The 12302-nt window shown below is 48.5% G+C and overlaps 1 protein-coding gene across 3 annotated transcripts; it reads right to left on the bottom strand.

Annotated features, from left to right (window-relative positions):
- Window positions 1-4595: 4595 nt before the first annotated feature.
- Window positions 4596-10909, bottom strand: LOC144270262 (BTB/POZ domain-containing protein KCTD12-like). Of its 3 annotated transcripts, none has more exons than XM_077826617.1 (2): window positions 10849-10909; window positions 4596-6615 (listed from the first exon to the last, which is right to left on the bottom strand). In XM_077826617.1, exon 2 carries the CDS (start codon window positions 6589-6591, stop codon window positions 5713-5715), a length of 879 nt encoding a protein of 292 aa, XP_077682743.1. In that variant the 5' UTR covers window positions 6592-6615; window positions 10849-10909; the 3' UTR covers window positions 4596-5712. The 3 variants fall into 3 exon arrangements, with proteins under 3 accessions (XP_077682743.1, XP_077682741.1, XP_077682742.1); XM_077826615.1 differs by having other exon boundaries at window positions 10728-10856; XM_077826616.1 differs by lacking the exon at window positions 10849-10909 and adding an exon at window positions 10260-10689.
- Window positions 10910-12302: the final 1393 nt, after the last annotated feature.

The raw sequence follows: 12302 nt of genomic DNA, 5'->3' as shown, positions 1-12302 counted from the left end.
GCATAAGGTTTTCTATAGTGCCAAAATGCCAGGAGTTTGTAGAACAGCTTTATGGCCTGGTCACATAGCATTTTCTATGGCACCAGGCTCCCAAAAACTCACACTGAGGAGCTCCCTACGTGTACATATCCAGGTGCAACGGAGGAACTTTTGTCTCCTGCAGACACCTAAGATCCGCAGGGGAGGAACTGCTACTGAGCCTCTAGGAGGAGGATGATAGCATGATAGATCCTTGTGGCCTGGGGCAAGCTTCAATCCGGTCTGTCACCATGGAAAGGGAGAAGGGGAACCACTTCCCACCCAGAGGTGTCTGCCCAGTATGTAGCGGGATTGCAAAGCCCTACATATCCTTTGGGATGTGAGGTGCTGCAGCAATTACTATGATAACACCCAGCAAGCAGACAGAGAGGCAAGCAAGCATTAGAAGACTGAGAACAAGTATGAATGTCTAGCACCGCCTCCCCTGAAGCTCCTACCTCTACCTCCCTCAAGCTGTACCTGACCCACTGCCACCTCCCCTCTCAGAGCCCAAACCCATCCCCAGCCTCCTACTCCCTGCCTGCAAGCTCTCTGCCACCAGCTCTAGCTCCCTGCTTCCTTCTCCCCGCCCCTGGCCTTGACCTGTCTCCCCTCACTGGTTTCTGGGCTGAGGGAGGAGTTGGGATCTGGTGGGGGAGGCAGGGGAGGTTAGGAGAGGCCAGGTAGGGTGTGCCTGGGATTGCAACCCAATCCTGCCTTGCTGTGCTCAGAGATCTTCCTACCACAGCGCCCCCTCTGGCTGCCCTAAAATTCAGAACATCGCCCACTTCCCAGGTATGTCTCTATGTTTTAAATCTCATGACCAAGTTCGGAAGGGGATCCTGCTGCCATGAGCAGAGCTCTCCCTGGAGACCAGCACCACGGAGGACGCCCTGGGGCGCAAGACAGGTGAGGGGAAGGGGATTGGATTGTCCCTTGCCCTGAAGAGCAGTACCATGTGGGGGGAGAGGTGGAGGGAGGGAGGATGGGAGGGGGAAGGGAGGTGCTGGCTTAGGAAAATAACCCTTTGATTGTTATTTTTTTTCATAGTCACCCAATTAAAATGACTGGCCCCTTCTGCGGAAGTTGGATCTCTAGCTGCCCTTAGTCCTCAAGTGCCAAACACCTCCCCTGCTTGCCATGACAGGAGCCTTCCCAGCAAAATATCTGAGCTCCATGTCCACACTCTCCCCTCCACCCGTAGGCTAGGAAGGCATCATTCTGGGTCTGTCTGCATCAAGTGTGCATTAGTCTTTATCACCAGGCTGCTTTCCACCTTGCACAGGTCACGCTCTAATGGGGAAAGGCTCACCTTGCAATTATTAAAGCTTCTTGTGCTCATTATGTTCCCATTAGCCAATGAGACAACAGTACTAACAAGGGGTGAGCATGGGTATTTGTATCTGAGTTCCCTACATGCTGTGTTAACGGCTCAGGGAGTCGTTGAGGGAGATGGGGTTCAAAATAACAAGAGATAATAATACTACCTCCATCTTTTCCTCAGTAGATCTCAAAATACTTTATAAAGGAAGTCAATATCATTGACCCCATTTTACACCAATGGGGAAACTGAGGCACAGAGTGGTGACGTGGCTTTCCCAAGGCTACCCAGCAAAACAATGGCAGAGCTGGGAATAGAATCCAGTTTGAACCAATAAAGGCACAGATTTTTAACAGCAAGAGTAATGAACCAATGGGACACCATACCAAGGGAGAACAGAGCTGGTCAGAAAACTTTTTTCCATTGACACTGAAGTCTTTCACAGAAACATATCAGTGTCAACAAATATTTAGTCAGGAAGATATCTCAGGTTCAGGATGGAATTACTGGTCAAAACAAGAGAGAAAGATCCACTCCAGAATAGCCTGGTGCTTAGGGCTCTCACCTGGGATATGGGAGACCCAAGAACTTGAACTTGGATTTCTCACATCTAAGACGAGTACCCTAACCACTAGGCTATTGGTGGGTAGAGCTCTCTTTCTCTCTCGTTTTGGCAAAACATTTCAAAAGGTCTCAGTTTTGGTGTGCATCAGCATGAAAACAAATGTCAAAACTTCATAATTTTACACAAAGTGGACCTGCTGTTTCCCAGCTAGCTCGAGTGGTGGCTGTTTTAAAATCAAGATTGGAGGTTTTTCTAAAATATCTGCTCTAGTTCAAACAGGAATTAATATAGAGAAGGCCCATGGCCTATGCTATGCAACAAGTCAGTCTATATGATTGCAGACATAGTCCCTTCTGGCTGTATACTCTATGAAGCCAGATCTCCAAGGCTCTGTTAACACACTGCCTTCCTATGAAGCTATGTCCTTCTCCTGGTATTTCACTTCCTGGCTGCTGGAACTATTAGGAGACCAGAATTCATTTTGCTTTGGCTCCAAAAGATCTCCCTTATTGGGCAGGGGAGCAGAAAGCTCGTGAAAAACGTAAGCAAACATGTCTAGATGAGTTTTTCCAGGTTCCTCTGAAACAGCAGTGTTTGCCAGGCCATCCACTAAATATTTAAAACACTGCACTGAAATGCAGGCACAAACCCTGTTAAAGAGGAATTGTCAATAAAACATTCATTCTGTTTTGTTTTTTTAAATTACCTTTTGTCTCTGTGTCTTTTCTCCTTAGGTGATGAATACTGAAAGCATCTTCACATCTTACTTTCATTGTTTACTTTGCTATTTGTCTTTGCACTTTGCTGAGCGTGGCCCACTGAATTTGCTCACTAAGAATTTAATGAAGGATGAGAATGTTGCAATGGATTTTCTGAGTTCAGCTTTGGAATTTAACATAGAGCTACTTCCTTTCTGTAGTATCATTCAAAAAGCCTATAGAAAGGATCCCATTCTGTGTTACATCCTATCCGCTTGTAGAGTCGTTTTTATCAACCTTATGGGTTTTCAAACGTGCCCATTTCCTGTTGAAAGTCTCACTCTTCATCCCCATGAAATTCTGTGGGAAGTCTACAGAAGGGTTAGATTAGCCAGTTCCACCTTATGGTTCTCTGCACTAGTAAGATTCCACTGTTTGAAATAAAATATTTTTAGTGGAGCAGTTTCTCCACTGGAAAATGCTGCTTTCATGGGAACTTGTCAATTCTGAGGAAATTTTTGACATAAAAGTTGCAAAATGATTCCAAATGGAGTCTTTTATTTTGTTTTGACATTCTCACTTGGTCTTGTATGTTGTAATATTAATTTTATATGACACATATCCAATCGTTTCACCCTTGTTAAAATGTTTCATTTTAATGTGGTCATTTCAATGTTTCCAGACTGAAATATTTTGGAATATGCTTTCCATGAAAAATTTGGAGATTTTGACTTTTCATACCAGTGGGGGGACAAAAACAAACACCACACATGTTGGTATTTCCCACGGGATGAAAATTCTGTTTTCTGATCAACTCCAGTCACCAGTGCTCTAGAAGAATGTTTAAATATTACAAAAGCAAACAAACATGGACATATCTCTATTAATTTAGATCTTGTGCCCTCCACCCCTGCGCTTGGCCTCATCCCTCCCTTCCTTGCACCACACACAAACCCTTTTGATTCTGAGATTTAAAAAAAAAAAAAACAGAGCTTAAAAGTAGATGACTGTGTTCCCCTCAGCACAATTCTGGACTCATGAAGCACTCACCATTTTAAAAGCAATTCTCATAGCTCCCCTTCTTCAACGAGTTTTCAGGATGGAGAAGATTTTGCTGTTATTTTTACCCCAAATCCCTACTCTTGCTTTTTTTTCTTCTTTCTAGAACATTTCTCAGCCCCCTCCCCCTTAAGAAAGTACTAGGAGTCCCCCCACATCTGCACCCACACCAGTATCCATGTAGTGTGATTATCTCACCCATACACCACACACATTGAACTAGCAGCAGTGGCCCTGAATAGCAGGGTGGACTGCAGGTCTGGTGTCTTGGCAGAGCTGTGTGGGAGCCCAGGACTGGATTAGCAAGGAGCAGGGGCTGTGGATCAGGACTGAGGGACAATGGTAGAGCTGTCTGGGGAAAGCCAGGTCTGGAATCGCAGGGACTGAACCTCAGGACTGAGGTGCTCTGGCAGAGCCGTGTGAGGACTGCAATCACAGGGGGTGCTTCAGGCATAAAGCACACTGGCAGAAGCTTTCACAGTGCCTGCCTGCACAATGAAGTTGGATCCACAGCCTGTTTGCTGGCAATCAATGGGAGAATTTCCATTGACTGAATGCCTCAGTCCAGAGCCATTGGTATCTCTCTCATGAGCAGTAACACTCATTCCTAGTAATAATTTAACAAGTGCAGTTGCAGAGAGAGGGAGATTCAAAGAGGAGGAGAATGGGGCTGGAGCAAAATACAAGGGAAGCGGCCAGGTAGGAAGGGAACTCTCTAACTGCAGAGATCTTCAATATCTGCATTCAAAGGAGAGAAAAAAATGCTCCAGAAAACAGACCCCTCCCCCCATCAAATGCCTTTTGCGTGGCTGATTCTTTTACTCTAAGATCCTTGCACTCTAGACACGAATCATTTCCGGCTCCATGTGCTTTCAGTTCAAAAGGGGCACCAGCTTTTTTGCCTTTCACCTCAGCCCATTAACACAAAAGCAGGTCTTTTTTGTTCCTTTATTACATGTGGCCCAGGCATGGTAAAGCAGCAGCCAGCCAGCCTCAGGCCCGTGAACAGAGAGTGGAGCGCCACAATTAGAAAGAGACCTAGCGAGAGGTTGCTAATGAAGTGGCAAAGATTTTTTTCCCCCTCCTTTTTAGCTAAGATTCTCTTTAATCTATAAATATATAGTTGTAGCTGTGGGCAAACCAGAATATCATTCCCTGTAGCAATCAAAGCCGGTCCTCCTGGAGTCTGATTACCTTCTTCCTACTCTAAGTGACGGAACGATGAAAGTAAATTTGACACTGATATCAAACTGTCCTAAAGGTCTATTATACACCCTGTTGTGTGAAAATACCAGATAGGTCTTCCCCCCACCCCTGTCCTACCCCAGGTATATACACAGGAGCGTGTGTCTCTCTCTATTAGCCCATATCAAAGAATCAAGAAGCATCTCAGTTACGGTAGCGTAAATGTTTTGAATCCAGAGCTGCAAACATGTGTGGCATGTCTCTGTCTCTCTAACCTTTCCAAGCACTGGCAGTCTAAATGCTAAGCTGCTTACATAGGCTATTGGCAATATATCTACAGTATCAGGATCTCTTTCCCCTTTGCTCCCTCTACCAGCCATAACATGGAACTGGTATTCCCCTTGCACGAGTCACCCAGCAAATCAGGTATAGCATACACAGCACGTTCCCTGGATATACACATTGTGAGGCTGGGAATCGGTTCTGATTACAACCTGGCTGCAGCTCTGCTCAGTGTCTCTTCACTCGTTAACTCTGGTGAGCTTATCCAGCAGCAAAAATCCCCGAGCAGTTCGCCCCCAACACAAAGATATTTGTTCCCCCCACACACCCCATACAAGAACAGCCAAGTCCAGGATCCAGGGAGGGTTGGGAGCTACTGTTGGAAGTTGGAGAGAAGGGGGTTGGTGTTATTCAGTAACCAGTACAAGAGGAAGTCAAAGAGGGTTCGACTTGGAAAAACAAATGTAAAGGAAGGAGGAAAAATACCAAGGTTCAAGGGTCTGATGTCTAAATTCTACAGAAAACAGCCAGCACTGCAGGTGGGGAGGGAGAGTTGGCATTTGGTGTTTGTTTTTTGGTAAGTGTCACTCACGGTAGAAAACATATTCGGTGTAAGAGGTCCAGATCTTGTCGTCTGTCTGGTCATGGGCAAAGGCGCAGGTGCCCGTGGAGTTGCATGCCACCATGTGGAAGCCGGCGTTGGCCAGTTTGTCAAAGGCTTGCTCCAGGAAGGTGAATTTGAGGTAGTACCTGGAGGTGTATCTCTCCGGGGGCCGGTCAGGGTCCCTGCTCTCGTTCAAGGTGTCCCCAAAGACTTCTTTGGCGAGCGAGGTCTTGCCGCACACCATGATCCGCGCCACCCTGCGGAACTTGGCATCCGTCTGACTGTCTCTGCCTAGAGTGTAGGTGCCCCGGTAGCCGATGGTGATGAAGCCTGACCTTCGGATATCTGGGCCAGCACCGCCCCCGCTGGAGGCAAAGGAGCCCCCAGGGGCATTAGTCAGGGCGGCGCTGGCAGAGGCAAGGTTGCGGGCCATGTCCGCATTGGGCGACAGCTCCTCTGGGTCACTTTGGCACGGGTCATCCCCGATGGAGTTCTGCTTGCTGAGCTTTGGAGACAGCATCTTGACCAGCTCTGGTAGCTTGAAGTACTCGGCTTCCCGCTGCAGGCGGTTCCTCTCCGGGAAGTGGTCAGGCAGCACCAGCTGCTGGTCCCTCATGTAATCCAGGATGTAGCGGAAGAGGAAACCATCCCGGTCCACGAAGAAGCGGCCCTTGCTGTCCCGGGCCAAGGAGTGGATGTTCTTCTGGGTGAACATTTCCCAGAGCAGTGAGCCAGGCACACTGACCAGGGTGAGGTGGCGTGTGATGTAGACCTGCCCACCCACATTAAGCTCAATGATCTCTGGGAAAGGGAATTCATCGCTGGGTTTGGCACAGCTCGCATTGTCCACCAAGGCCATGGTGAGCCACCTCCTCCTTCCCACCTGCAAAAGCAAGCAACAGTCCACAGTGATGTTAAACTCACCAGGCAATGCAACACAGTTCTCTTATCAACACCAAGGCCTGCATGGGGCTGGGCCTGCAGACCTCACCCAGCTGAGATACTTCAATGGGGTACCTCAGATGATTAAGCACTGCAGGATCAGGAACATGCTTAAGGTCCTGGCTGCCTGAGACTCCACCTCTCTTCCCTTTGCCTCTGGGACCCTGAGGTCAGCGGGGCAATTTACTACAGTCCCTGGATCACAGCATCTGGGGCACGATAGGTGGGACATCATTACTGAGGGTATCCTGGTCTCTAGACTTGGCTTCCCTTCCATGGTCTGACAGGTTAGGGGGCCCAACCTGTTGACCTTCAGGACATATTCTAAGTCCATCTAGTTCCTCCAGCTGTTACCTGGAGGGTTATTGCAGTTTACTCCATGGGCGGGAAGTTTAGCATTTTTGCTGACATTAGTCAATTAAATTCTGTATTGTTTAAATAACAGGAACAATAGGAGTTGCCACACGCTGCATCTGATCTATGGCCCATCTGGCCCAGCACCAGGCAGTGGAAAATGCCAGCTGCTTCAGAGGAAGCAGTAAAACACCCATAAGGGGGCAATACTATACCCAGGGGGTAGGGTTCCACACAACTCCAGGCAGAGAGTGGTTGATTTGCGCCCTAACGCAGGAGGGCTGGTGGTGTTCCTCACAGATATTTATCCCAGGCAGTGTAACTGCTGCTGATGTGTCTTGGGCTCGTAGAAATAGCCAGTCCTTTTGGACTCCTCATTCTGCTCTGGGCACAAAGAGGGTGTGATGGAGACATGATGACCAAATTCAGACTGGGTAGAAGATGGCACAACTCCACTGAAGTTCCTGGAGCACCAACTCCCCCCAGCTCTGAATTTAGCCTTAGGAATCTAAACACATTCTAAAGCCCAAAACATGCTAAAGCTGTAAAGGTTTAAGTGGGTTTCCATATCAAACTGGATGACTTTTTTTAAAGGTCCTGGCACCAAAACCCAGCATCCAAATACCCTGGAACGTTCGGGGGGGCGGGGGTGGTGTTTGAAATCTAAGTCTAGACTGAACTTTACCAACAGACCTTAGAGATCTAATGATCAGTTCTGGCTGAACTATGCTCATTACATGAGCTTGTGGGGAGCACAACCTTTGTGCCTCTCTATATTCTGGGACTGGCCTTAGGCTCTGCCCAGGCCCTGGGGTAAATTAAGAGCAGCCTCAGGGATGCTCTAACCAACGGCAGGCTGCTCATAAGTCCGAAAGAGCCATTGTGGCAGTCAAGAATAGCCATAGCTCAGCAGCACTCTAGCAGTGTGCTGCAAGGGGGTGTGACATAGAGCTGTCACTCAGGCCTTATGGCACCCATGGAATTACCCTGTGTTGGGTATAATCCCCAGTGGCTAATTCTGCTGTCTGAATGTCCCCAAGAGTGCTGCAAAAGGATCATAACGCAATAGACAGTTGGATCCCCCCTCTCTGAAATGATCCAAAGCAAACCCTTAGCTCTCTGGACCCCCTCCCTTTGGGAATCCAAATCAAACTCTGAGATTGGCAGCATGCTCCACCTCTAATTGTTTTCTAACAAAATTATGCCAAAAAATTGTTTAAAGTTCCTTTGGCTCCTCCAGAGTGCAGAGCCCAGAGCCACAGCCCCTAGCCTGCTCTCCAATGGGTAAGGGGACCTCTGCAATGACACCTAGCTACGGTGAGAAAGGTGACCAAGTAAAAACAACTGGCCGCCTTTTACTTTCCAGATCTGCGCCCTTTGTGACTTTGAGTGACAGCGGCTGACTTTACTAATACCACCAAGTTACTCCTCTTAGCCCCGCACAGCCGATGGAGTTACGAGAGAGTAAGCAGGAGTCTGCCTCGCGTTTCATTCAGCAACAAAAACAAACCCTGCCAGCAGAGTGCCAATTACAGACTCTTTATTACAGGCGATGGCAGCACCGGCAGAAGGAGCACAGCCGGATTCCTACCGCACAGCTGGAGCTTGCAGCAACGGCATGCCAAAATAATACGCTTCTGATCTGTAAAGTGAGCACATTTGATATGGAAGTTACAGAGACTTTAGGGGCCGAATCCTGCTCTCAGCCCCGTGTAAATCCCGTACACTAGGGAGGCAATGGAGCACCTCCGCATTAACACGGCTGTGATAGAAAGCAGAGTGTGGCCCTTTTTATAGTCACTTCGCTGATTGCAACCACACTGTAACAGTTGGATCCCAAGCTCCCTGAACTCAATGGCGCTGCACTGATTTACACCAGATGAGGGTTTGGCCCCCACTGACTTCAAGGGGTTTAGGAGCAAACCTTAAGAGAATGCTTTTCAATTAGAAGCTGCCAGCCAAGTACAAAATCCAGAGCATCGCAGCCCCATTTCCAGGATCGAGATGTCTGGAAAACAGGGGAAGGGGTAAAAAAAAAAAAAAAAAGCTCCTTTAGCCACAAGTGAGAATTCCTTTTAACAGCTGCCTTCCAGCCTAATCAGAAACTCCACCGGCAGGCTTCTAGCCCCAGCCAGGTCACTCCAGTCCCTCTTTTTGCCAGGGAGGGAGGGAGGGAGGAGAGCATTAGTTAATGCCTTTACCAGTTTGTGCAATGCACACATCTCCGGATAGGAACGCATGCACTGCTGGAATCTATGGCATCTTTCCCTTCCCCCATGAGAACACTTCCAAACACTCTGCCCTGGGCCCTATCCTGCTCCCACTCAACTCAACAGCAAAATCTTCTCCTGAGCAGGATCAGGTCCGCTGCTCCGGTGCCAGCCAGCAGCAATACAGACATAACAAGTAATAACCACCCGCTTCAAAGACTGGTGCTAAGATCCCTGCTCCGGTGAGGCTGGCTGCAACTCAGCCCCGTCCAGGCGACCCTGTCCTGAGCCCCACGCTCGCCTGCCACAAGGGCAGCAGAGGAGGTGATGCCCCGGAGAAGTTGGGACAACGCTGCTTCTGACAACCAGGCTCTGCTCGTTGGCGGAATGTTTCCCTTTACACTGATGCAAAGTAACTTCGGTGCCGTGGAGTGTGAAAGACCCTGATTAGCGAGGACGTGCGGTCCCAGCTCGGGGTCTTTTTATAAAGCGGCTGGCTGCCAGGCCTTTCAATTATTTAATAAGTATTTTTAAGGCGATCAGGCGGCTTACAAATGACCAATTAGGCTAATTGGGGAGCGATTCCGTGCTAAAGCAACACTCTCCCTCTATTTGTGGGACAGATACCTAGATAGATAAAGTGCTTTGTTTGTGCCGGGGCTCGCCAGGGCTGAGCACCTTTGCGCTTAATGGTAGTTCATAGCCCGGACAGCTCTGGGTTCGGCAGTTCAGAACCCTGGCAGCTCTGGGCTTGGCAGTTCATAGCCCCGGCACCTCTGGGCCTGGCAGTTCATAGCCCGGACAGCTCTGGGCTGGGCAGTTCAGAACCCTGGCAGCTCTGGGCTTGGCAGTTCATAGCCCCGGCACCTCTGGGCTTGCTGCATCAGTTATGAAAGTAAAAAAAATTGCTTGAGCCCCGGCACCTAATTGCTTGAGCCTGGCACCTCTTTCATTACAAATTAAGCTTGGGATAGAGAGACGGTCATGCATTACAAATGACAATATAGAACTTGATCCCCACCTTTCCAGCTGCTCCCTTTCAAAGCGACAGTGGCCAAGGACCCAGACAAAGCTGGCAAAGGAGGCAAAGGGCAGAAGCAATGACAATGTCTTCGGGCTCTTTGGTGTTTCTCCAGTTATGTGGCTTTCATTCCTCCGGGGACAGACAATCCTTCCTTGCCAGCAGGTCCCTCAAGCGAGCCTAAAACAGCAGCCTTGGTCTGCCCTCCAAAAAATGACCATCCATTCCCAGGTGAGAGAGACAAGAGGAAAGCCACCCACGCGCACACAAAACCGGCGTGCCAGAGGAAAGGGCAACCTGCCGCCTTCAAATCGCCAGCCCCTGGGGGTGCTGTACATCAACATCCACTGGCAAGCTGTCCTCGAAATGAAACCAGCGAGCGCCTTCCTCTCTGACTGCAGCAGCTACTTAGCATTAGGGAAGCAATGCACTCAAAAGGGAAGGCAGAGAGATTAGGAGATCAGTTACCTTTTAATCTTTCACTGTAGCCAGTGCAGTATGCCCTCCTAGCGCCTCTGTATTGTGGCTGCCCTCCCCTGCTCCAAGCCTTTCTTCTTCCCTGTCCTGCTCTCTCTCACACACTGCTTACCTTTTTATTGCTGGGAAGCTGAGCGAACCCTTCTCCTCCCCTTTTACGACACACTCACTCGCTTCACTCCCTGCCAGCGTATTGCAAGAGCTGCATCCTGTACAGCTAGAGAGAGTGGGAGGAAGGGCAGCACGTGCAGTGTTATTCACTCTCTTCGCTACTTTTATTTCCCGCAGGAACTGGGATGGACAAACTCTTGGCGCTTGGATGATGCAGGGCCACTAGATTCCAGCAGACCCTTTAGGATGCAGGATTTTCTATTACCCAGCAATTTCGTGTAGCAGGACAATACACAATAGGACAGCTCTAGCTACAGTGGTTACACTCTAGCCCTCACCAGGCAACCCAGGGGAATACAATCCCCATTCAGGGCAGATGAGGTTTTTCAGGCACCCCACATCTGTCCCAGGGGACGTGCTGTTGGCAAGAGAAGAAAGGGAGGGGTGTTTCTGGCGGTAACTCTCTCCAGGTGGAAGATTTCCATTTACTTGTCATGTTACATTAAAATATTTTGCGCACATACGGCGAGTCTGTGGGACATGGGAATAGAATGCACTGGCCCAGTTTCTGAGAGCACTCAGGGACGCACAGCCAATCAGCTTCCCAGCTTGGCTGAAAACGCCCAACCCTATTATGCTGCACATAGCCTCAGGCTGTGGAGTTAGCTGCATTTAAATTGTTCCAGGCTAAGAGCTGGGCTGCTCTGCAGGATGTTCGGCACCTATACAGGGCCTAGCATCTGAAGATTTCAAAGCCCCTTACAAAGGTGGGTATTCTTTTGCCCCTTGCCCAGATGAGGAAACTGAGGCCCAGAAAATGTTGGCCCAATCATGAGAATGGCTGAGCACCCTAAACTCAAGCTACCTTGTGCAGTAGATATCATTGTCCCCATTACACTGGTAGAGAAACCAAGACACAGCGATGAAATGATTTGCCCAAGGTTAGACAGAGACACAGAGGCAGAAGCAAAGTCTCTTCACTCCCTATCCCTGTTCAAATCACCTCAGCCTGTGCCAATTAAATAAACACCTCAACTCAGCAACTGATGTCTATTGTCTTTATTGAATTCCACAAGAGAATATTTTTGGGGCTGCAGTTAGAGTCTATTTCCCACAGGCATCTAATACCAATCCTGGTGTGAAAGAATTAGGCCTGTAGTTATTATAGTGGCATATTTGTTAGAGCTGGTAAAATAATGTGGGGGAAGCGGGTAACTTGCAAAGAATAAACCTATTTTTTAGTTGAATTTTCAAGGTTTTTGTCAAAAGTCAGGGGGGTTGGGGGGGAATCATGAGAAAGTCATTAAAAATTTCCTGATTAAAAAAAATCTTTTAAAATTTGAAAAATGCCAAAACAGCTCTCGTATTTGTGTTTCCCATTTTCTGTAAATACAGATCACATCAACCCAGCCACATAATAATAACTGGAGACAGAGCAGAGAGCCTGGGTTAGGC

The sequence above is a fragment of the Eretmochelys imbricata genome, chromosome 9 (assembly GCF_965152235.1).
Source record: "Eretmochelys imbricata isolate rEreImb1 chromosome 9, rEreImb1.hap1, whole genome shotgun sequence".
Classification (NCBI taxonomy): domain Eukaryota; kingdom Metazoa; phylum Chordata; order Testudines; family Cheloniidae; genus Eretmochelys; species Eretmochelys imbricata.
Note: the sequence above shows the minus strand (reverse complement) of the source record. Positions and strands in the feature narration are given on the sequence as shown.